General features: G+C 39.0%; 1 protein-coding gene across 1 annotated transcript in view; it reads left to right on the forward strand.

The window, feature by feature from the left end:
• Positions 1 to 618: 618 nt before the first annotated feature.
• LOC104365485 (SAM domain-containing protein SAMSN-1) overlaps positions 619 to 24,729 on the forward strand; it is a 94,425-nt gene continuing 70,314 nt past the window's right edge. Inside the window, exons 1-3 of the mRNA XM_009972287.3 lie at positions 619 to 762; positions 3,492 to 3,618; positions 18,472 to 18,609. Of these exons, the coding sequence (XP_009970589.3) occupies positions 3,595 to 3,618; positions 18,472 to 18,609 (162 nt within the window). The 5' untranslated portion in view covers positions 619 to 762; positions 3,492 to 3,594. The remainder of the gene's footprint in view (positions 763 to 3,491; positions 3,619 to 18,471; positions 18,610 to 24,729) is intronic.

Below are 24,729 nucleotides of genomic sequence, written 5' to 3' on the forward strand. Positions count from 1 at the left end.
TTTAGCACTGAAGAAAGATAATTAAATGCTAACAGTAATGCAAGATTAGAGCTACGAAGTGAAGGTTCATGTGTTTCCTGTTTGGTTAAACCGATTTCTGTATCCTCGTTTTTACAGTGTGGGTTTGCTATTCTGATATGCTAGTGCTGCTGCAAATTGCTCTATTTATACCAGATAAAATGTACATAGATGTCACAACACTGACATTACCTTCAAATTTTCTCTACTACCTTCAAATTTCTTCTATTTAGTTACTGGGTTTTTATTTATTTTCAAAGCTCAATTTTTTACACAGACAGCTGTGGCATTAAGTGGCATTAAGAACTCTTTTAAATATTTTATTTATATCATTCATCCTGATCAACCAATCATAAGCTGTTGCAAATTATTTTAATTATTATATTAGGTGCTTCCTCACATTTTATAATTTATCCATTAGTCTAGGACTGGAACTTGATGGATAATGTCATCTATATTTTGGGCCTATCAACAAACTTGATCCTTTCATATTGCCATATCAGTGAATTAGCAGAGGTCTAAAATGTTACTTCTTCACAAAAGGAGTCTTGACACTGTAAGTACTCAAAACCATGTAATAACAAATTTTCAGTCTTTGGTCTTAAGGTCTTAGTGTCTTGCATCCAGAATATCTGCAGCACTGCTTTGGGTTGCACTTGAAGTCTTCACTGACGGCGATTTCCTGTAAAGCTATTAGCCCAGCAGAATGGAAATCAAAATGGCTTAAATTTCTCTGTTTCTCAGGTGAGATATTCGAACTGAATATTTTAAACCTGTCTCAAACAACTTTCACCCAGTACTTTCAATGTAATGTCTTTGGTATAGACATATGTGGAGAGCTGGTACAGCTGGAAACAACAAGATTAATGTACCAGGATATGAAATGAGAGTGATTGAATACTGGAGGACTGCCTTTTGGAAAATGAAGGAAGTCAAACAAGTCATCTGGGGCATGTACTCAGGAGGCACGTCCACAGACTCTAAACTAGTATGACTCCCAGTTTCAATCTCTAGCTCTGTATTTGCAAAAAGCCTTCCTCTGGTTTTCATATTTTACTTCAATGGAATAGGGCCTAGCTCCTGAGATTTCAAGCCTGATGTGATGAATTACACCTGTCCAAATGGTGAAGCAAGAACAACTGAAACAAGAATTGGCCCAATGCCCTAGAAAGTTTCCAGATGAGTATTTATCTGTCTTCACAAAAGGTTGTCTTCTACAGCTCTGCATTTTTGCCTTCCTACATAGTTGCTTGCTATATATGTCTATGTCTGAAACTGTAGATACAGGCTGCTTTTTATATTTTAATTTGTTTTTCTTCCTAAATTATTATTTTTCTCTGCATGTCTACAAATAAAAGCATAATGAAAACTTAATATCTCAGTATAAGATCCCTGCTTTCTTAGCTACTCTTACCTTGAGGTTTTGTGGTATAAAATTAAGAAGCTTCCTCTTAAAGGTTTCAGAGTAAATATGCATAACAAAACCCCTCAAAAGCCGCAACCTAAAATCAAGAGATTAAATCAGTCTGAATGAAAAACATATCCCCCTGAGTTATTTAGGTGCTGGTTCCTTATTATATCTTGTCATTTTACTAGCATTTCAGAAAGACTCCAGTCTTTCTGGAGTTTTCAGATAGTTATTACTGTAAAAAAAATGAAATAAAAAAAAAGAGTAATTCTCCATAGCTGGGACATGTTGCTTTTGATCATTACTTTCATAGTATTTTGCACATGAGGTTTCTGCAGTTATTTCATTTTTTCCAGCTGAAGAACCTGAGGAACAGGAAGGATAAGAACTTGCTCCCTCACCAGGAAACTAACAAGGGATCCACAAAGCAAATGCAAGCCCATCTGTGGCAAACTAGGCCTCTCAGGTGTCTGGTTTTGTATAATCACGTTAGAAAAGTGTCACTAGGTGTTAACTGACAAAATCTGTTAGGGTTCCTCAAGTTTGTAGGAGGAGTAAATGACAAGTCTCTTGCTAATTGGCTTCTAAATTATAACATTTTTCATGAAACTCTTCATAGCCAACCCTACTTTTCTAATATGAAACCAGCACAAAATTATTACTGAAAAGGAGGCCTGGGAAAAGCCATCAAAAAAGACTTTTATACAGTTCACAGTAAATATGAAAAGTGCAAACTAAAGATATTTTCCTTTTAAAATCTTGAATCTTATCTCTCCTCTGGTGTTTGTTGTCATGCCTTTGTGTGAGCCTTGTTTGTTTGCTTTTTTTTGTTTTTTTTTTTTTTTCAGAGTAGAAACTAAGTTATGTTGAAATATATTTATCCTGCCAAAATATGGAAATTTCAAATTCAGTGGGGTGCAGAATCAAACTGTAAAATTACTAAAATAAACTGAAATAGTCAGAGGTACGAGCAATGAAAGAGTTGCTTGACATTTACGAATATGGAGCTCTGTTCCCAAAGGAAGGATAGCAAGAACTTGGTCACAGAATGCCACTATGTCTCCATTTGTGGTGAATTTCACCTTATGTCTTTGGTATCAACTGCTGCTTGTTCTTGTGACCAAATATCATGTCATTCACATAAGAGCTATGGGAAATTAGTTGTGGGTTGGGAGGCAATATTATTCCAAACCCAGTCTAATTTCAGGTATTTCATAATCTGAAACAATTCGAGACTCACAGTGCTTTAGGCATTATTTCTTCCTCAGATTGTTCTACTTCACTAAGGTGAAGGAATTTAGCTGATGTATACAAATTAGTGATATAGACTACTGTTTTTCTTTACAATTGCTTATCCCTCATCTGCCTGCCTGTATATACTGTAATACCTCTCATTATAACCCATGGATCATCTTTGAATACTCCCAATTTTTAAATTTCCAGATCTGCCATGCTTTCTAATAGCAAAATTGGTTTAGTCCTAATCTGCATCACCAAGCAGTCAACATGTCAGACACCAGTTTGATAATTATTCTTTAGTGTATAGGCCCAGAGTATGAGCGTTTCATGTTTTTTTTTTTTTTTTGGTTGGTTGGCTGGCTGTTTTTTTTAATTTAATAATTTGATTGTGGCCCATACATTTCTTTTCCAAGGTCCCCAAGTAAGATGATTTCACTCAAAATGTAGTCAACAATAATTACTGAATTTTGTAAATTAATTAATTTGTATAGAAAATCAGCATTTTTGAAGAATTTCTTTGTGTCTTTTGAGAATCTGAGTAAGCTGAGAAGATTTGCCTTGGAGTTAGCTGTATGTGTCAGTGGTCTTGGGCAGAAAGAGTTTTATTTCTATTAGATGATATACTAAATGGAAACAACAGCCTGCAAGAGAGCATTTCCCAAGTCCATCATAATCATTCATCATCAAATAATTTTGTTTTGTTGGTAAACATTGTTCTTTAATTCAGAAAACAGTTTGTACTGGCCTGGGGTAGCCTGTCTCATTTGATAATGGGCTCTGAATCCAGTGGATTATTGTAAGGATTTTATCTTGCGTTAATCTCCAGGGAGAAATGTACAAACAGCTGGGAGAGCAAGGAGGAGCTGCATTGTGCAGCAGGAGTTTGTGGAGCAGAATTTTGGGGTGCTGGAGTGGATCTTAATACCAACATGAATCTTTTCTGTTTTTCTCTGGTAAGTGTACACACTCATGTTTTTATTTAGTGGGTTGATGAGTTGATAAAATGAACTGGTTGGGTGTGTTTGGATGGAAAAAAAATCAATGTGTTATATCACAAACTGTGCAAGGGTTGCGTAACAACAGAGGGTATCCCTAGCATGGATGAAAGAGAATTTATGTATGAGAAATTGTACATAGAAAAATATGATTCAATAAAATTAAGATGAAGCAAAAAGCATATAACAAATGTACTGTTGACTATCTGTGACTGTTACAAAAACATGGAGATTTAAACATGAGGCATTTGACCCCAACACAGTGGAACACCTCATAGGCAAGTTAAAATTACTAAATATATGTATGCCATAATTTGCTTTTTTTTTTTTTTTTTAGATAATAGTATTTATTTTCCTTCTTAAGTAGTTTGTGAGAACTGCTAGAAATTTTCAAGTATTAGTTTTCTAATAGCCAAACATGAATACATAGTCATCAGGGCTAATCCAGTCATATGTCAATATTTGCTCACAGAGTTGATTTAAGATCCTCTCCAGTTGTTTTGTTTTGTTTTGTTTTCAGTTTTTATTTTCTTTTTTTTTTCCTTTTTTTTTCCTCTTTCCTTGCCCCAAGACAACAAGTCAAACTGAACAGGTAAATCAGGATAGGAGATCCATGGAAACTGTTTCTGTTTTCAAAGCTTAACCGTCTGCCAATACCAATGCTCAGTATTAGTAATGGTAATTAGATGAGTATATTTGCTGTATTTACACAGCACAGTAGATCTGTTTGCCCATTTTTCATCTTTTGTCCAGATGTTTAGTGTATCTTCCCCATATGTTTAGAAAGAACAGTAAAAATCAACATTCAAACTGTACTGACATGAATTCAAATAGGGGAGCTGTTTTGCATAAACCATTGTTCCTGACTGCTAATGCTATTTTAGTGCAGAATACTGGTTTTCTTCAGATTGTAAGGTTTAAAAGCTGTTTTGGAATACTTAAAGTAAAATGCAGTGGTATTTTAAGATTCTGTGACAAGAGTCACTCATAAAAAATAATTCCCTGGGAATTCAATGACACTTTTGATCATAGTTTAATGTGAATACCTGTGTATTTGTTCAAAGTTAACAATGGCTTTGTGGTACAATCTGTGACAGCTTGAAAATACTAATTTCTGAAGTTCTTTGGGACAGAACTGTTCTATCGATATTTTATTGTTCCATTGGGGAAGCTTCTTGCTTTCTATGTAGTTAACTTTTTAAAAAGGTGTTGAGTCTTCTATCAGTTGAGAAATCAGAATTTAGACAAAATGTGAGGTGGGTTGTATGGGTGAGAGTAGGTCAAGTTGCAGTTTCTCTGTAAAACCAGGTATGCAGCAGCTGGAGTTTCTGTGAGAGAGATGACTGCAGTAAAAATGGATGGTTCAGACAAGTGAAAGCTAGTGCCATGATAGTTTCTGTAATTAAATAATTAGTTCTGTTTAAAGATTGCTGCTAAGAAGATAACCTCCGTTTTTTATAAACTTTCCATGGGATCCATTCTGTCCACTTAGGTAATCTTTCAAACACCTAGCAAAATACCTCACAGGTTATCAAGATCTAAAGATAATTCATAGTTCACTAAAGTATTTCATAAAACTCAGAGCCCTGTGCAGTCCTTCTTATGCATGTAACACAGTGTAGTTGTTTTCTGTAATCAGATTGTCTAGCTTGGATATGAGCTAGTGATCCAAGCATGTACACTAGCTACTTTTACTCTATCAGCCTGTGACTGTGAAAAGGCTGGAAAAAAAGTGGTTGAAGTATCAATAGAAGGGTATTTTTCTCTTCAAGAGAGTGAAATCAGAAACAATGCACAGGAACTAAATAGTTGGGCTTCAAACACAACTTTTAAAGACAGTAGAGGAGCCCGTTCCTTAGCAGATGAAAATAGCCACTGATGAATAGAAATCACTGCTGATTTACATCAAGTGAACATCTGGAATAACAGCTAAACCTGAAAACATGGGAGAGAAGTTTAGACTATCAACAGACAGAACAAAAGCAGCTATCCAAAAAAATAATATTCTCATGGAGGTGCTTTTCTCATGTAGACTGACTGACAAGATTTCAGTCTGCAACAAACGTGTGCTTGTGTGTACGTGTGTGTGTACAAAGGCATATATTTTTAAAATTATCTTATAGCTCAGACAATAGTTTTTTATCCTACGTTGTATAGTGGCTGAAGTAAGCTACGACCTAAAGTAATGACAAGAATATAATTTAAAAGTGTAGAGTAGAACCAGACTTCTGGCTGATCCAAAGTGGTGGAATGCTATGGTAGTTAAAGGAACATCAGTTTATGCTGTTCAACTTGACTCTCTGTGGGTTTGCTTTCATACCTGTCCATGAAACTGATACATATTTTTAACACGAGAGACACAGTGTTATGGACCAGTCTAGCAAGTGGTGACATGGATGCTGAAGGCAGTCAAGAGTCACAAGTTGGCTGTAAGGGCTTTGGAGCCTGGACTGGGCTCTGCCCTTATCAGGGACACATAAGAAATTGCTCCAATCTGTTGCCACCTGGTAGCCCTTTGATCTCCTAGTGTGAGTTTTCCAGCATGGGGTCTTTCCCCAGCAATACTTTGTGTGCTGAGTTGACTTCAGAATTATTTGGTTTCTCAAGTGAAATGAATTTTGCATCAGACTCATTGCCTTGGTCTCAAGGGATTTGCAGGACAATTAAGTTTGCCTTCAGAAACTTGTGTCCCTTCTCCATTTACAAAATGTTCGAAAGGATAAATGTTCCTTCCTTTGTAGACATATTATGTTAAATAGTCAACCTTAGAAACTGAATTTGCAATGCCTTTTCCATCTTATGGTGCTTAGCATGTGTCATGGTTTGAGCCTGGTCAGCAGCCAAACACCAAACAGCCACTCACTCCCCCTTCTCTTTCGGCAATGAGAAGGGACAGATGAGCCAGGCTTGGGATTTGAGATTGGACCGGGAGGGGAAGATCACCCATTATGGTCATGAGCAAAAGGCAGTCTTGTTAGGGGAAGGAAAAAAAAGAATATCCATTTATTACAGACACTAACAACACTTAACAGAGTAGGACAGTGAGAAGCATTGCCACATCTAGAGAACACCTTCCCCCCACCCCTCCCTTCTTCCTGGGCTCAGTTCTGCTCCCGATATCTCTACCTCCTCCCCCCAGCGGTGCAGGGGCAGGGAATGGGGGGTGCAGTCAGTGCTGCCACTTTCTCCATCTTCAGTGGGGAGTGCTTCTGGAACTTCTTCTCCCTGCTCCATTCTGGTCCCCCTCTCACAGGAGACAGTCCTCCACAAACTTTCTCTGACATGAGTCCCTCCCATGGGCTGCAGCGTTCCCCACACTGCTCTGGCGTGGGACACTAACTTTCTCCAACTGGAGTCCCTCCCACAGCTGCAGCCCTTCCTGAGCTGCTCCGGCGTGGGACACCCCTGCATGCTGCAATCCTTCCAGCGCTGAACTACAACAGCGGGGTCTACCTTTTCCCACAAGACCTTGGCCTTATTTGGGCACAGCACCTTGATCATCCATGCGAAAAACACAGGCCATAAATCAGTGTCTGCTCCACTGTAGATCTTCATGTGTGTGTGGGGGGGGCTGCCCTACCATCTCACCACAGGATACAGGGGGGTCTCTGCTCTGGCACACCTCCCCCCCTCTTTTCCTCCTCTGTTTCTTCACTGACCTTGGTGTTCACGCAGCTGCCGCAACTCCTTCTCATAAGTCTGACTCCTCCTCACAAATCTGACTCCTCCTTACCATATCCCTTCTTAAATACGTTATCGCAGAGGTGCAGCTGATTGGCTCAGTTTTGGTGCAGAGGTGGAGCTGACTTGGAGCTGGAGGAGCTTTGAGAAGCTTCTCACAGGGGGCTGCCCCTATAACCCCCTCCCCTGCCACCAAAAAACCCACCACTCACTGAAACCCAGGACTGCATGTCAGACAATTATATTCAAACAATACTGTTTGTATTATGGACAATATATAGAGAGGTGTCCAAATTAAACACTGCTGCTTTATGAATGGAAAGAAATTATGTTGCCAAACCATCTGTTTTGTTACCCTGCCTAATAAATGGCAGCATCCCACAAATCTGAGATATAAAATATATTATGGAATCATCAAGGCCTTTGGTTAAGGTAGAATATTGTTCTTACATTATTTTCCTGAATCAACACTCCAGTATTGAGGATATATACTGTGGGGTTGACACCAATTCACCTGGAACACTACCAGTTAATCCTGTCCTGAGTTATTCTCTTTTCTGACAGGGTATACTTTTACTGGTTTGGTAGCATTTACTCCTGAAAGCAGCAGAACTGTCTGCTTGGATGGGGTCATCTTTGACCGCAGTATTACACTTAGCCCAAATAACAGGCTTTTGAGATATTTCTCTACAGAGGTTCCAATGAAGCACACACGTCCAGGAACCTGTCCAGGCATTGAGCCTCCTCAGCACAGAAGCACCTTTGTCTGTTCTAGCAAACCCTCCAAAATAAGGTAGCTCCATGCAACCTGCCTGTCAATTATAGTTTTGATGGTGTTTTAACAACTGTGCCAAGGAGTCATTTGAATGCCTGTTAGTTGACATAAGACAAGTGTGGGCCAGGGACTGTTCTGTCAGGGGGGCATCAGTTCAGATGATCACGTTACAGTACCCTGGTTCATTCTTGTCCATCATTTCATTTACTAAGAGAGATGCAGCCAGATGTATTTCTGTTTCAAAGAAACAATGAATTTCAGTGATGTTTCCATAAGAAAGTGAATGTGAGGGAAATGAAAGACTTCCTTACACAAAGCAATACTTAAAGACTAGATCCTAACTTCTGTGGCAGTGGAGGTGGTATTAGTAATGAAACTAATGAAGACATGAAAGAATTTCAGATACTTAATAGGTGCCAACATTTTGTATATCGGAAATCCATATAAGAAAGGCAGTAGAGAAAGGATACAACACTTCTAATCACAAGGTGGCTCAGATCAGTTATTCAAGTTGAGCACTGATCTTAGGATTTAAGCCAAATAAGATCCCTTGCATTTGTCTATTTCTCTTCCATATGGTATCTTGCTAACCACCACTTTTGCTAGTAAAATGTAAAGTTAAGTAAAGAGTGAAAATCTAATCATCTTAGTGATTTGGAGTAGCATTGAACTAGTTATATATTTTACCTTGACAGTCGGTTTGAAGATGTGCTGTCAGCACAATGTAAAATATATTGCATCTAATATTATAAACTGAAACAGACCTTGGCACTGAAAACTAATGTTTCTATGGTGCAAGATGCAGAGAAAATATCTATTAATAAAAGCGGTGTAATAGATAAATTATTAGATGGAGCCTCCATATGTTAAAGAAACCATAGAGTAAATAGAAATATGCTAATGTTGTTATGACTATTGGTACATGATATTACTTAGAAATGATTTTGACTTAAAAATAAGCATTTTAACAAAGAATAATTACCTGAATGTGGAAAGACTGTTCTATAAAGTGTAGTGTAAGTAGGAGAGATCAGATTGATTGAGTTTTGTAGTGCTTCCCATGTAATCATCTTCATACACTCCTTGTTCATCTTAACTGGATTGCTATCATCCCACCATACACAGGAGTTCACATTTAAACAGAGCTGGAGAGTGACCTGACTGCATTACTAGATGCTTGGTTCTCTGTCTTATGATAGATCTAGTCTCTTCATGGCATGATAACAATATTGTGCAAAGAAAAGAGCTACAATTATTTTCTTCTTGATCTGAACTAGGATCTTTTCTCCCATAAAACTCTTGATGCAAAGGGCTTCAGAAGCCTTTCTCATCCCATGTAGGAGAAGGGAAATGTACTGTTCCAGAATTAAGTTAAAGTTTTCTTCTGCTATCTCTGATATTGTTCTGTGATGTTTATTGTGTTCAGGACCACTGAAAGAGTTAATGTGTGAAATGGAAAACTTTAATGACATTGCATTTTTTGTTATAAAAGCAGACCTAAATTAAAAAATAAAAAAAGGTAGCAAGAAAATTTCATTTTCAGTTAAATACTTTGGGTTGCCCTGAAAGAAATTTATTTATTTCAATATTTCCCTCCTACAAGGGAAATATATTCTTACAAGTGTTAAACCAGTCATCAGAAAAACCTCTTTTGTAAGTGGAAGGTGCACTTTCTTTCCTGGGTGTCCTCTTTTTCACTCTTTTGTGCTTTCTTGTGCATACTTCCTTTCACGCATTCACTTTCTGGGCAGTCCTCTCTAGCACCCACTCTTTTCTTCATATGTGTTCACTCTTTCTCGTGTCTGCTCTTACTTGAGGCCACTCTCTCATGTGCCCTTTCTCCTTCTTGTTCCTTCGCTCTTTCCCACAGTTTTGTTCTTTCTTCAGCCTAGTCTTTCTTGCACCCTTGTTCTCACTCTTTGTATTGCTAAAGCTCTCTCATTCTCATACTCTTTTTTTTTTTTTTTTTTGTGTCACTCTTTCTCTTGCACTCTGTCTTTCTTGCATGCTGTTTCTCATGATCCTTCTCTCTCTCTTGCACTCTCATGTTCTATCACTCTTTCTTTCTATCCCTTTCTCACTCACACTCTACCTTTCTCATGCTTTAGCTCTTTCTCACATTGTTGCACACACTTTTTCTCTCACACATGCTCATGCCTTTGTGTGCCCTCTCTCTTTCTCCTGCCCAAAGTTTCTTCCACCTTCATATTTGCCCTTTCTCACATAAGCCTTATCTCTCTCTCCCTTGCATGCTCACTCTTTCTCTGTTGCCCTCTCATTCTCTCTCACACAAACTTGCTCTTTCTCCCATGCTCACTCTTCCTTGCACATGGTCACAATCTAATCCACACTCCTCCTTATGAACTTGCTCTCTTTCTCACTCCCCTTCTTGCACTTTTCTCATGCCCATATGAGCTTTCTCACACCTTTTTCTTGTTACTTTGCACCCTTTCTTATGACTTTGTTCTCATTCTTTTTCACACCTGCATTTTATTGCACATGCTTTCTTTTTCTCCTGTCATGTCTTTCTTTCCTCCACACTTATTCACATGCTCTCTTTCTTGCTCTCTTCCCTTTCTGCCCTCTCCCTTTCCCTCACTCCTCCTCCTTTCCCTCCTTCTATGCCTTTTTCATCCTTTCTCTCATGCACATTCTCACTCTTTCTTACATGCTGGGCACCTGCTCTCTGTCTCATGCCCTTGCTGTCCTCACGACTTCACATACTTTCTTGTGACCCTGTGCTTTTTCTCACATAGCCATACTTGGACTCTTGCATGAGCTTTTTCTTGTGCTCTCTCACTTCTTTTGTGTCATATCTGTATTTCCCACACACACTCTGTCTCCCCTCTTCTTGAGCATCTTCTTTCTTGAAAGCTCTCTCTCCCCCATGTTGCTCTTTCTCTAGCTTTTTTTTTTCTTGCTCTTGCTCTCACACTGTCTCTCACACACACAGTCACTCCCACATGTTTGCTCTTTCTCACTTTCTTGCACCTGCTCCCTTTCTTGCACCCTTAGTCCCTTTTTTATGCCCTTTCTCATGCACCCACCCCATTTCTTGCAACCTCATGCCCTTTCTTGTGACCTTGCTCTTGTGCTTTGTCATGTCCCTGCATGCAATTTCTCACGCCACCTCTTACCTCATGCAATCTTTCCAGCACACCTTCTATGCATATGCTTTCTCTCCCCCTTTCTTGAGTGCTTGCTCTCTTTCACTATTTCTCTTTCCCTCTCTCTTTCCCTTCTTCTCTCTCTCATGTTCACTCTCTCATGCCCACTCATTTTCTCACATTTTCACACCCTTTCCTGCAGCCTCATACCCTTTCTCACAGCACTGTGCCTTTTCTTGCAACCTCATGTCTTTTCTTACAACCTCACAACCTAACAATCTCAAATCCTTCCTTGCAGTCCCACATCCAGTCTTTCTCACAACCTCATGCTTGCTTTCTCAGTCACACACAATTTCTTGCCACTTTGTTTCACTTTCCACCTTTCTCATGTCTTCTCTCACTCTTTCCTTTTTGCTCACTCCCTCCTTCATTTTATTGCTTGCTCACACACTCACTTTCTCCTGTGCTCCCTTTCTTCTATACACCCATGTTTTCTTATGAGCTCCCTTTCTCAAGTGCTCTCACTTTCTCAAGATTTCATTTCCTCATGTGCTCACTCTTTTTTCTGCACTTGCATTTTCTCAGTGACACACATTGCACCCTTGCCCCCACTTTCTCTTGTGTCTACCCTTTTCCCCACCCTCACACTCAGTCTATTCTTTCTCCTCATTTCTCCCTTCCCTTTTACTCTTCTTTCTCTCTTTCTCTCTCCTACAGTCTCCTCTCTCTCCTTCTCCCTACTTCCAACATGCGTGCTCTTTCTTGTACATGCTCACTTTTTCTCACGCGTGCTTGTTCTCATGGCCTCATATCCCTTCTCTCGACTGCACTACTTCATAAAATCATAGAGTCATTTAGGTTGGAAAAGATCCTCAATATCATTGAGTCCAACTGTAAACCTAACACTACCAAGTCCACCACTAAACCATGTCCCTAAGCGAAACATCTACATGTCTTTTAAATCCTTTCAGGGGTGGTGACTCAACCACTTCCCTGGGCAGCCTGTTCCAGTGCTTGATAACCGCTTTGGTGAAGAATTTTTTCCTAATATCCAATCTAAACATACCCTGGCACAACTTGAGGCCATTTCTTCTCATCCTATCGCTTGCTACTTGGGAAAAAGACCGACACCCACTTCACTATGTCCTTTCAGGTAGTTGTAGAGAGTGATAAGGTCTCCCCTGAGCCTCCTTTTCTCCAGGCTAAACAACCCCAGTTCCCTCAGCTGCTCCTCATAAGACTTGTGCTCTAGACCCTTCACCAGCTTCGTTGCCCTTCTTTGGATGTGCTCCAGCACCTCAGTGTTTTCCTTGTAGTGAAGGGCCCAAAACTGAACGCAGTGTTCAAGGTGTGGCCTCACCAGTGCCAACTGCAGGGGGATGATCACTTCCCTAGTCCTGCTGGCCACACTATTTCTGATACAAGCCATTGTGCCCTTCCTTGCAAAGTCATACTCTCTCTTTCTTACCCACTCACACTAGTTTTCCTGCATGCACTTTCTCTTTTGTATCATCTCTCTATTTCCCATACTCTTCCTGTGTCTTGCTCCCTCTCTCCCCATCCTTCTTGCATGCTCTTTCACTCTAGCCCATTCTCCCTCTCTCATTTTTTTCTTTAACTTTCTTCTTTGTGCACTCTTGCTTTCTCTTTCAAGTGATCATATTTTCTCTTGTGGCCACTGTCTTTCTCACATCCATGCTTTTCCTCACATCCTTTCTTACATTTTCATCTTCTTTCTTGAAACCGCACTTTCTCTGTTTATTATGCCCTTGCACTCAGTCTCTCGTGCACACATTGTCTCTCCCTTCCACACTCCCCCAGTCTTGCACACACACTCCCTCTTTCTTGACTTCTCTCTTTCTCTGTTTCACTCCTTCTTTCTCTTACCCCTTCACTCATTTTCTCATCTTTTATATCCTTGACTCTATCCTCTTCTCTTTTTGTCTCTGTGCCTCTGTTGCTCTTTCTGTCTCTTGCTTGGTGTTGCTAACTCGATATCTCTTTCTCTCTCATACATGCACACACGCTTTCTTATGTGCATTTGCTCTTTATCACACATGATCATGCTTTTCCTTGCTTACTCTCTCTCCTATTCCCTTTCTTGTTCTTTCACCAATGCAACCCTTTTTGTGCCCTTGTACGTTTTCTCATGGCCATGCCCCCTTCCCATAATGTTACTCTTCTTCTCATGACATTGCACCCTTTCTCACAACATTGTTCTTCCTTTCTTATGCCCTTGTGCTCTCTTTCTTTCTCACACCACCTTTCTTTCCCAAGCATCCTGTCTTAGTGTACTGTCTCCCTCACAGTCCCTACCACTCTCATTCATGCTCCTTCATTGTCTGCCTCACTCTTTCCCCTCTCTTATGACTTCTTTCTCTTCCGTTTTCCCCTCTCTCTCATTCTCACATAATCCTTTTCTTTCTTTCCCTCTCTTCTCCCTTTTTGTCTCCCCCTTTGTCTCCCTATCACTCTTTAATGTGCTTATTCTTTAACTCTCTTTCTTGTGTCCTTATTTTTTTTGAGACCTTTCCCTTTCTAACAACCTTATTCTCTATTGCATGCTTGCTCTCCCTTGTTTCTTGTGTGCTGGCTCTTTGTGCCCTCACACCCACCTTTTCTCATGCTCGTTCTTTCTTATGCAAGTTTTATCTCCCTCCTTCTTGAGAGTTTTCTTTCTTGGAGGGCCTTTATCTCTCTCTGTGTCTCCCCTTCTATCTAGCTCTCTTTCTCTCACATGCACTTGTTCCTTCTCTTGGTTAATAAAGCTTTCTTGTGCTTGTTCCCTTTCTCTCAACCTGTTATCTTTCTTGTGTCCTTACTGCCTTTCTGACAACTCCCATTCTCATGACCTCCTTCCTTGTGACCTCACCCTCTTTCTCTCTACTTTGTCCTTGTTCTTTCTTATGCTCTTGCACTCATTTTCTCATGCATGCTTTCCCTCCTTCCATACTCTCTGTCAGTTTCTGGTGTGGTTCCTATCTCAATCTCTTATTGAGCCTTATCTCCCCTTCCCCCCACCCTGCCTCTCCCTCTTTCTTCATCTGCCACTTCATTCTTCTTTCTCTTTCAGACACTCTTTCTTGCCATCTCTCTCACACACTCAAACTCTTTCTTGCACACTTGCTCTTTCTCAACTGTTAGCTCTCTTTCATGTGCCCTCACACCTACCTCTTATTGTGCTTGCTCTTTCTTGCATATAGTCCTGCTCTTTCACCCACTTGCTCCTCTTATGACCTCACTCTCTTTGTTGCACCCTCATGCCCTTTCTTATGCCATTGCTGCCTTTTTTGAGAATTCACGATTACTAATTCTCATGCCCTCATGCGCACTTCCTTGCACTCTTTCTCCCTCTTTCTTGGGAGCTGTCTTTCACACAAAAGTATTCCCTTTCTACCTTGCACACACTTGTCATTTCTCACATGCATACTCTTTCTCACAATCTGTCCTGATATTTCTTTTGCTTGCTCCCTTTCTCAACCCTCTCTGTCTTGAGGCTTTGCACCCTCTCTTGTACCATCTCTCCTCATGCCTCTCTCATGACCTCATGCCCTTTCTCACAACCTCACTCTCACTGTGGAGAGAGCCTGCATGCTCACTTTCTTACACATGCTTTCTTGCACAATGTCTCTTTCACATGCCATCTCTTTCTCACACAGGGTCTCCGCACTATTAATGTGATCTCTCTCACCCTTTCTAAACTGTCTCATGATCTCCCACTCTTGCCCTCTCCCTCACTCTTCCTCTCCCCCTCTTGCTCTTCCACTCTGTTTCCCCTGTTTTTTCTCTTATAGGTACTTTCTTTCCCACCCACACTTACTTTGCAGTGCCTGCTCCATTTCTCAGGTCATCATATCCTTTCTTATGCCAGTGTTTTCTTTCTAGTACCATCGTGCACTTTCTTGTGACCTCATATCCTTTCTTGTACACTTGCACTCCGTTTTTCTCATGCCCTCATATTCTCTTCCTCATGCTTGCTTTTTATTTTGCATGCCATCTTTTCCCAGCACACTCCCTCACTTTCTCTTCCTCCCTCATTCTTGAATTATTTCTTGTATTTCTCTCGTGCACTTTTTTGCACCCTTGCTCACACATGCTTGTGATTTTTCTGCACACTTCTTTTCTCAAGCATTTGCCCTTTCTCATGTTCTTGCCTTTCTTGTGCTCTTGCTATTCCCTGCATTCTTGCCTTCTTGTGCTCTCATGCTCTCTTGCCTTCAGCCCTGCCTTTTCTTGAACACACTCTTTCCTGTGCCCTCACACCTGCTTTCTCACATGAGTGTTCTTTTCTTTGAGTATTTCCTCCCATGTGTGCTTGCTTTCTCTGTCACTTGTATTGGCTTTCTCATTCTCTCTCTCACCTGCACTTTCTTTCTCACAAGCTCACTCTTTTTTGCATTCGGGCATATTTTCTCTTGTCCTCTCCTTTTCTCATGCCCTTGATTTTTCTCACACTTCCACTTTTTTTGTGCACTCACACCCTTTTTCACAATCTTGTGCTTGATCCTTTTCACACCCTCATGCTTGCTTTCTCACACCATCTCTCTCCCCCACGTCCTGTGCCCTCTCTCCTTCTTGTGCTGTATCCTTTATTTCTTGTGCATTCCCTTTCTGGAGTTCTCCCTCTTTCTTGCAGCCTTGTTTTTTTTGTGCCCTCCCTCTTGCTTGCTGTTTCTCATGCAACCACGCTCTCACATGCTTATGTGCTTTATCTCACCTTTATGCCTTCCTTTCTTGTGACCACCCCTTTCCATGCTCTCACACTCACTGTTTCTCATCTGGTCTTTCTTTCTCATTTTATCTTTCTCATGCATTCTTTCTCTCCCCTGTCCTTTAGTGGTCTTTCTCACATGTTCTTTCTCCCTCTTGATCTTGCCTTCCCTCTTTTTCAATCTTTCTTGCTTTGTTAAGCTTTTGCTCTTTCTTGCTTTCTTGCTCCTTCTCTCACCCTCTCTCTCTTTCCCTCCATTTCTGTCATGCTCACACTCTTTTCTCATTCATTCTGACTTTCCCTTGTACGCTTGCTCTTTTTGGGTATTGGTACACTCTTTCTCCTGCCAACTCCTTTTCTCATGCCCTCACTCTCTTTCTCATTCTTGGTCTCTGTTGTACCTTCACTTTCTTTCTCACAATTTTGCAGTCTTTCTTGTGACATTCTGGCCTTTCCTGCAACTGTGTGATCACTCTTTCCCATGCCCTTATGCTCACTTTCTTCCTCACACCATCTCTTTCTCACGCTTTTCCACACATTCTCTGTCTTACACACTATTTCCCTGTTTCCTGCGTGGTCTTTCTAATACACTTTTGCATGCATGCACTCACTCTTTCTCATGCCTTTGATTTTTTTCTCACTTACACACCTGCCCTTTTTCACACCCTTACGCTCCATCTTTCTCACATGAGCTTTCTCCCTCTTGTTTGAGCTCTTTCTCATGCTCTCTCTCTTTCCCTTTCTTAAGCACTCATTCTCACACGCTCCCCCTCATGCTCTTTCTCCCTTTCTTGCTCATTGTCTCTCCCCTCTTCTTCTGTCTTCCCATTTTCCCCCTCTCTTATTCTTTCTCTTTTCCTCCCTTCTCTTCTTTACATATTTTTCTTTCCCTCTTTTTCTCATCCTCTTCCTCTCTCCTTTCACTTTTTCTCACTCTTTCTCATGCTCTCTCTTTCACACAAGCTCTCTTTTATGCTTCCATCTCTTAAATACTCTCTTCACCAAAGTCTTGTGTTATTCCATATTGAGGAAGAAGTATATGATTGTATTTTACATTGCAAAAGCCTGGAAGTGTGTAACAAAGTTTTAAACTCATCATTTTTGTCTAGAAATGCTCGGTCCACAACTTCAGACCGGGAGCCTGAATCATCATTTCTACATGGTAACATAGTTACAGTAAGAAAAAATACTATTCTTATGAATAAATGCAGTTGCTGTCAAAACCTAGGCTCAGCTGGCTGTTAGGAGCACCAGTGTAGTTCACATGTGTAGGAGCACATGTGTAGTGTGCTTCATAAGCCAAGTGCCACTTTCTCAGGAAGCATTATCTCATTAATACCTAGAATAAACTCCAGTATATAACTTTAGTATTTTCAAGAGGTTCAACTTGCAATATTTCTCCCACAACATTTATCTTGGCTTATAAAGACTGTAGTGGACTGAAGCAAATAAAGATCCATAGATAAACATTGTGGTTGCAAAAATTAGTTGTGTCTTTGCACTGTTGTTTCATGAGTCAATTAATATTGCCTGTAAAGATTTACATATTAACAATATAACTTCAAATATACGTCTGTGTTTATCTTCTGTACTAGAGGAACAAATGTTTTTAAATGATAATATAACATGTTAATTTCAATGGTCTTGGTCTGCTGTAAGTCACACTGCTATAAATTTGATTTATTCCTTAATGCAGTTAAAATCAGTAATCAAAATTCACTGGGAAAATATTCAGTGGAGACAGAAGTGGCAACATCTAAACTCTAGGATCATTAGTTAGAGTGTCTTTAGTTTTGCCATCTGCTTTCGTTTAACTCTTGAATTATGGAATGGTGGTGTATATATGTAATCCTGGCTCTTGGAGTCATGGGATAAATGTGAAAATCATAGTTTCTGTTAAAATATTTTTATTCTTGGTTGGAGAAAAAGAACATTTCCATGTGCATTAAGAAATAGAGTTCAAAAATTTGAATGCAAATGGAATTTATTTTTAATTCTAGACATTCTCATTGTTTTGGGGGTCTAAATCATGACTCTCAAAATCTGGGAGCCGGCAGCATTTTTTCCTTTTATTTTTAAGGAATAGGGTTACATTACTACATCAGATGATTATTTTATTTTTTTTTTCCCATAAAGAATAAGTACTAACTATAAAACAATTTTACAGTTTATAGAGAAATTTTCATGGTTTACCATTTTCATCATTTTCACAAGAATTTTCATGTACTGTTCAGGTGGAGATATACACTTAATTTTACACTTTCTAAGCAGATAATGTTAATTTTTGATGTACCCTCAGATTTACCTCTGCCAGTCTGTGAACTCTAAGACATGATACTGTGAACTCCAGCATTTGGCTACTGACTACAATCAATTTCTATATGTCTTTTTAAACAAATAAGTGAATAAAGGATTTCAAAGGACAGGGGAAGAAAATCACTCTCTATTTTGTAAATCACTGGTTGTTTTTTTAACTGCTATTATTATAATGTGCTTACCTGTGTTTATCTTTGAAATTCTGTCTAAATATATTTTAGGAGGGCTCAACGGACAGCTTGTATGAGCCTGTCCCAAAACATCAAGAAACCAAGGATACAAATACTGTTGACAGCTGGGCTAACACTCCAGTGAGCATGCATGTAAATTGTGGACCACCTGATAGGTCTGTGTCTTTGGTAAGTAAAATTTAATTGTAAAGTATGCAATATATTTTTCAAAAAACTATTACTCTGTATGTGGATACATGTGTGTTCAGCTGGCTTAACTGCCTGTTTGAACTATTTAGGCTCTTTAGAGCCACCGCTCAAATCTCCTCTCTGTATCAAATGACCTGATTTCTGTCCAGTCTTAAAAAGCAGACTTGAAAAACAGGTCATGAATTTCTATCCAGCTAGCAGCGGAGTAAGATTAGTGCAGCTTCACTGTACAAGGGAATGTCTCTTTGCATGTAATAGCACATGAAAATGCTGGGTACAGATATTTGTAGAGTTTGTCTCTACAGGATACACTATTGGTGTCTTCAGTTGTCCTTTTTATTAATAAAAAAGAAGCGTTTCTAAAGTGTGAGTTGTATGAATCTTGTGACTGGTGGCCACAGGAATAAACTTTACATTTTACAAGACCTCATTAGGCAAACAGGTGAAGGAGGTTGTCTTTGTTTTTTTATTCCTAAATAATGTTACCCACTTAATCCTTTATCATTGTTATGTTATTGGTATAATATATCATTGAGGCTTTGACAAATACTTTAACATATTATATTAAATTTCATAATCTCTTCCATTTCATAATCTCTGTTCTCTGCTTTACAATACTCTTCATTTATAATTACTATCTCTATCTATAGCAACATATGATGCAGTTTGGTGAAGGAACAAAAAGAAAACAGGATGTTCATTATTCAGAGAATAATGTCCTCCCTTCAGAAATTATGCCAAGCTTTACCCATGTGCACTCTGGGTTAGGTACCATGTACCTATAGACTGCTGGGCCTATGGTGTTGCAGTGTCACAAAACAGGTTTGCACACAGGACTTGGGTGAAGAAAGTACTGGAGCTGGTGGGAGAGGAGAATGGCTGGGGAACTGTGGCATGCAGTAGTTGAATTCCTAAAGGAATGGAAATAACTTGTTTTTCTCAGACCCTTCTGTTGCAGTCATCTCACTCTGTGCATGTCCCTCTGTTCCAGATAATCACCTTGGAGCTTTATATAATGGTCCTTGTTTTGAGAGCATAGCAGTGCATAGATCTCAAGATGATTCCTCATAGCATCGGCACAGATCTATGGGCTGGGTTCTGAAATGTGCCTACATTCTAATCTTACTGAAGTAGGTGGGAGATGCTCCCCTGTGTGACAGGTTTCTCCCCATTATCAGGCTGTGACCTTGTTACTGTAAGAATGAGCCACCTCTACACTGTTCCAGCTAAGCGTGTTTAATCATGGTTGTGAAATATGGCTGTAACCTGATCCTAGCATGCTTGTAGCATTTCAGTTGTGTGAAGCTCTAGCTATTTGGCTAGGGCTGTGTTATACGACCCTACTGAAACATGCCATTCTACTAACAAAGGTGGACATTATAGTTCAGCTCCTTCATCCATTCAATCTTTTTCCCCTTTGCTGTGACTACAAACCAACTTAATAGTCAATGACAACTACACTAATATTTCCTTGTCCAGTAGATGTTTATCTGCTAGGAACAGTACTTAGACAAAGTAAAATCAAAACTAAAAGCAGATTTAATTTTTGGTTTGTACCCAGCCTGTGAGATATGACATCTTAACATACTTTGCAATAGGTAACTACTAGAAATTATCCTTTATCTTGTCAAGGTAAGGTAAAGACACATCCATAGCACTGTGGTCTGCAATGGTTTTCACCATACGTAGGGCTAAGAAAACTGCAGTGATCGTTTATGTCAGGCTTTTTGTTTTTCACCTTTTTTTTTGTTTTGTTCTGTTTTCTGATTTGGCAATAATACTTCAGACTCTTCATTATATTAGTATAGAGTTAAGCTTCATAAATATTTTAGTTAAATAGAAGTAATCAACTTATCCAATATAGAACAGTATTTTCATTGAGCCAGCCTAAAGAAGCAGATTTGCTACTAGTATAGGATTAGAAAATCCTGTACATAAATCTGAACAAATTGTAGGAAAACATTTTTTGCATTGCTTAGTGCTGGTTTTATGGGATGGCACTGCATAGTCCATGAAGATACATGAACATCAGTGAATAGAAGAATCCTAAACTTTGGTTTCTGCTAACTCATATATATTTCTGTTTTCCTAAAGGGGATATTTTAGCAATGGCATATTTTTTCATTATTAAATTTAAATCTCATCATCAATAAAAGCAATGCTAAATAGGTAAGTAAACTGTTGGCTCCCTAAATATTAACAAGAAGATTCCTAAGATCGGTTGTGGGGTTTATTTTTTCTGTTTCGAGAGAATATTCAGCTCAGCACTTAACTTAAAATAATGGCTGGATGCTGTGTCACTGTGCTGGCTGTAGAATCAACATGATTATTTATAAAATACTCTCTAGAAATGGAAAACAAGATTAGTGATGACGTGTCAGCAGTAAGACCTATGGGAAAATGTCGCTAAGGCCAAAGGACTATGTGTAATCTTATCTGCTATTTCTAGCATGTGAGTTATTAGACCTACACCTTGGATGAAGCCATTAAGCTTATTAACTGAGCCCATTTGTACTTCTCTCCCATTTTTAATTCCGTCACTTGGTTCCAGTCTGCAGGTTGGCCCCCACAGCATGATGAATTCAGAACATTATTGGCTCCCTCAGGCCCTGATTTAGCCATCTATCATTATTCAGTAATGCACATACTTAAGTGCTCTGCTAAGTAGGTATGGGCTCAAGTGTATGTTTAGATGGTCGGCTGAACCGTGGCCATGCAGATTCCACAGATCTGTTAAATATCCTGAGGGTAGAGCAGCCTAGCATGACACATTTCCTCCTTAGGAAGCTTTGCCCCTTTCTTTTTTCCTCTACAACTTCAGAAATCCACAGGGCAGGTGTTCGAAGTCTGCTCCCCTCAACTCAAAAAAGGGAGGCTGGGAGTAGAGGAAATTTTTCCTTATGCTTCAACAAGGTAGTTATTTTATTGCGGTTATCTTGCCTGTTTGTGATTTGTCCTAATCATAGCTCGGCTGTAACATTCTGAAAATGTGGGAATATGGGGCACTATGGTCACAGAAGCTGTTCAGGACATAATTCAGTGAACATACTCTTTGAGCATCTTTTTGAACCACGGTTATTTTTGCTCCTGGCCAAACATCTGCCCAAATGACACATCCTGGGTGGAGAATAATCTCTATTTCATATACATTGTTCTTCTCCTTTGCATAATTTAGAAGACCTGTTTAGTATAAGAAATGTTTTGCCTGGTATGTTCCCACTCTAGATTCCTGTGGTACTGTCTTGTGCCTGTTATACACATTTGCCTTTCGTTTTTAATCCTCAGGGAACTGGTCTGTTAACTTTTTGGTTACTTTGCCTGTTGCTCAGCATCAGTAATATTCTCAGACAGAAAGAAAAAAAATAGATTGATAGAGTTGTTTTTGAACCTTATGCATAGCAAAGCTGAACTGGACCTTCCTCAGAAACATTTGGTAGCCGACAGTACATAATGAATATATACATAACTATGCCATTAACTGGGAAACTGAATTTCTACCTCTAGTAGCTTGTTATTACAGTCTTCTACCTCATGAGATGTCTTAAGCTTCTCAAGAAAAGAGTCTTCAGTATTAAACCTATTTTCATATATTTCCTGTCAGTTTGTAATCACGAAATGTCATGAGATCCACATATTTTTCAACTGCTGACCATGGTATGATCAACTACCCTGTATATCAGAAAAGTGCCAAATAATTTATCAGTCTTTCTAAGTTATTGCCAGGAAAATCACAATCATTCATGATACCTGCTTTAATCTTTAGTGTTATAATTGGGGTTTGATTCCAGTGAGGGAAAGAAGAGGGCTAGCTATCTGAATTGATAATTGCCTTGTTTGGAAGTCTTCACAGACACAGGACCTCTAGCTTTCTCAGCCAGCTTGTAAACACCAGAGGGACTCATCCAATTCTTCAGTTCAGAGTTATTTGATAAAAGCACAGAGGAAAGGACTTTATTAATAATTTCATAATGCTGCATTTCCACATGTGCAGTTGTTTCTAGGAAACAGATCATTCATATTTGGGATAGGGAAGGAAAGAATTATTCCCATAAACAAGGTAACTATGCACTTCAGAGAATGTGGAAAGTAGAGTTTAGATGAACCTTAATTTACGTTCTAAGATAAAACATATTTTAAAAACTGCTTAAATTATAGTTTCAGATTAAATTTACATACGATTTTAAGTGTAGTCAAATACTGAAAAGGTACTTAAAACCAAAAAGTACAAACAAGAGTAATTTATTCCTGTACCCCAATTTAGCCAGATGATTCAGACATAACAGGAAGAGATGTGTAAAATAAAAGGTGCCATTTTAAAATGGTCATTTAAACCCACTGTCATATTTCATTGTGGCACTGCATCCCATGATATCTAGTGAACTCACATCAGTATCACCTCAGTGTATGATGTAATGCCATACATCCATCTTTTGCTGGATTTTAAGAAAGTGGTGATAAAGCATTGGTTTCAAATCATGGAACAAAAATTTAAACCTATAATTCTATGTTTCATGTTCCACACCAGATGTTTAGCATGTGAAGATATGAATTAATAGTCTTTCCAGGTATATGGCCACAATGAGGTTTAGAGAGGGCCTTCTTTTCAATTTTTTCCCTGGATCATATACAGATTCTAACTTACAACATCCTTTGGTTTCTGACCTCCATGCATAATGCTTCCTTTAACATGTTTCTCTGAAATCAAACATTTGATATTTTTAATGAGATATTGACACTACCCTTTTGAAAGAGCCATAAAATCACATTTTCAACATTTTTCAACTTCTCTGTGTGCCTGTGCACCTCATCTAGTAATTTGTTTAGAGCTATTGGAAAGATTTGTCCCAAGATTAAAATGCTGATTCTTTTTCAGCAAGAAATTTTTCTTACATTGCTTGCAATATTTCAAAGTGGATGATAAATTCTGTATGTTCTTTTGATCTGCACAGTGTCTGTGAACAAATCTACATGTGCAAAAAAAAATTTTGTGGAAACTGAATATAATTCTTAGCATTCACAAATGTCCAGGTGCTAACAGGACCTCCCACACTCAGCTAAAATAACCTCAATGCTGTAAAACAGCCTTTTCTTAATGCACTCTCCTGAAGAAGCTTAAAAAAAATCTATGATTGGTTTTACCGAGAGGAGAGGAAAAATATAAAATGTTCAATTATACGCTTACATTGTTTTATGTAGTAGGTATTTTGGCTTTTCATCGTGCAACTTAGATGACATTTTTAAGTTACCATGGTCAGAGCCATGCAGACGTAGGGAGCATTACACAAAGGAAATAAATTAAACATTAGATTATGAGAAATAGGTCCATACACTGAAGTTTTCATATTTATAAAATAATGATTTTTTTTTTTTTAATTGTCTCTAGTTGCACAGCAGATTGAGGTGACATTCATCATTGACATTTTTATCCCAGTTTCTGCTTTCCAGGATAGAAGAAATAGATATGAAAGTGATACAGTGCTTTGATATTCTGTCTCAGGAGATATCAAAATAGTATAGAGATCAGAGATCTCTTCTGTCCTAGTATGACATCTTCAGGTTTTCTTAAAGTTAAAATTAACTTCAAGTCCCAGGGTAACTGTGACAGCAAAGATGCAGTGAGAAGTTTTGGCACCACTTGCAGAGTGAGACATCCTTTTGTTCACTCTTTTAACACCCACAGAACTCTTCCTTCCCACATCTTGTCAAGGTACATATCATCTGGGTCCTGGAGGCTGTATGATCCTGCCTCCAGACCAGTGCTTGATTCTGATTTGGCACCCCTCAGAACTTGCCAGGATGATTTGGAAAACTTTAAATTTTACTTGGCAGAGTTTCCTGCTGTCCCCCACATTCCTCTGCAGGTAATGGAGTTACAGAGTCTGTGTCCTCTGTGCCCCTCAGAAAGATTTATCTCATTGTAATGTGTGGATATTTTATCCTCATAAAATTTAAAAGAATCTTACTATGGAAGAAATATGATATTCATTCTTGAGGTAAAAGTATTTTTTCAGGGGTGTTACTGTTGCCAGCTATTTGAGAGCCATGGATATTGAAACCTTCTAGAATTAGGACACAGAACTACATATATTCTCTGCTGCA

This window comes from Tyto alba, unplaced genomic scaffold (assembly GCF_018691265.1).
Source record: "Tyto alba isolate M040663 unplaced genomic scaffold, T.alba_DEE_v4.0 Super-Scaffold_14, whole genome shotgun sequence".
In the NCBI taxonomy this organism is placed as follows: Eukaryota; Metazoa; Chordata; class Aves; order Strigiformes; family Tytonidae; genus Tyto; species Tyto alba.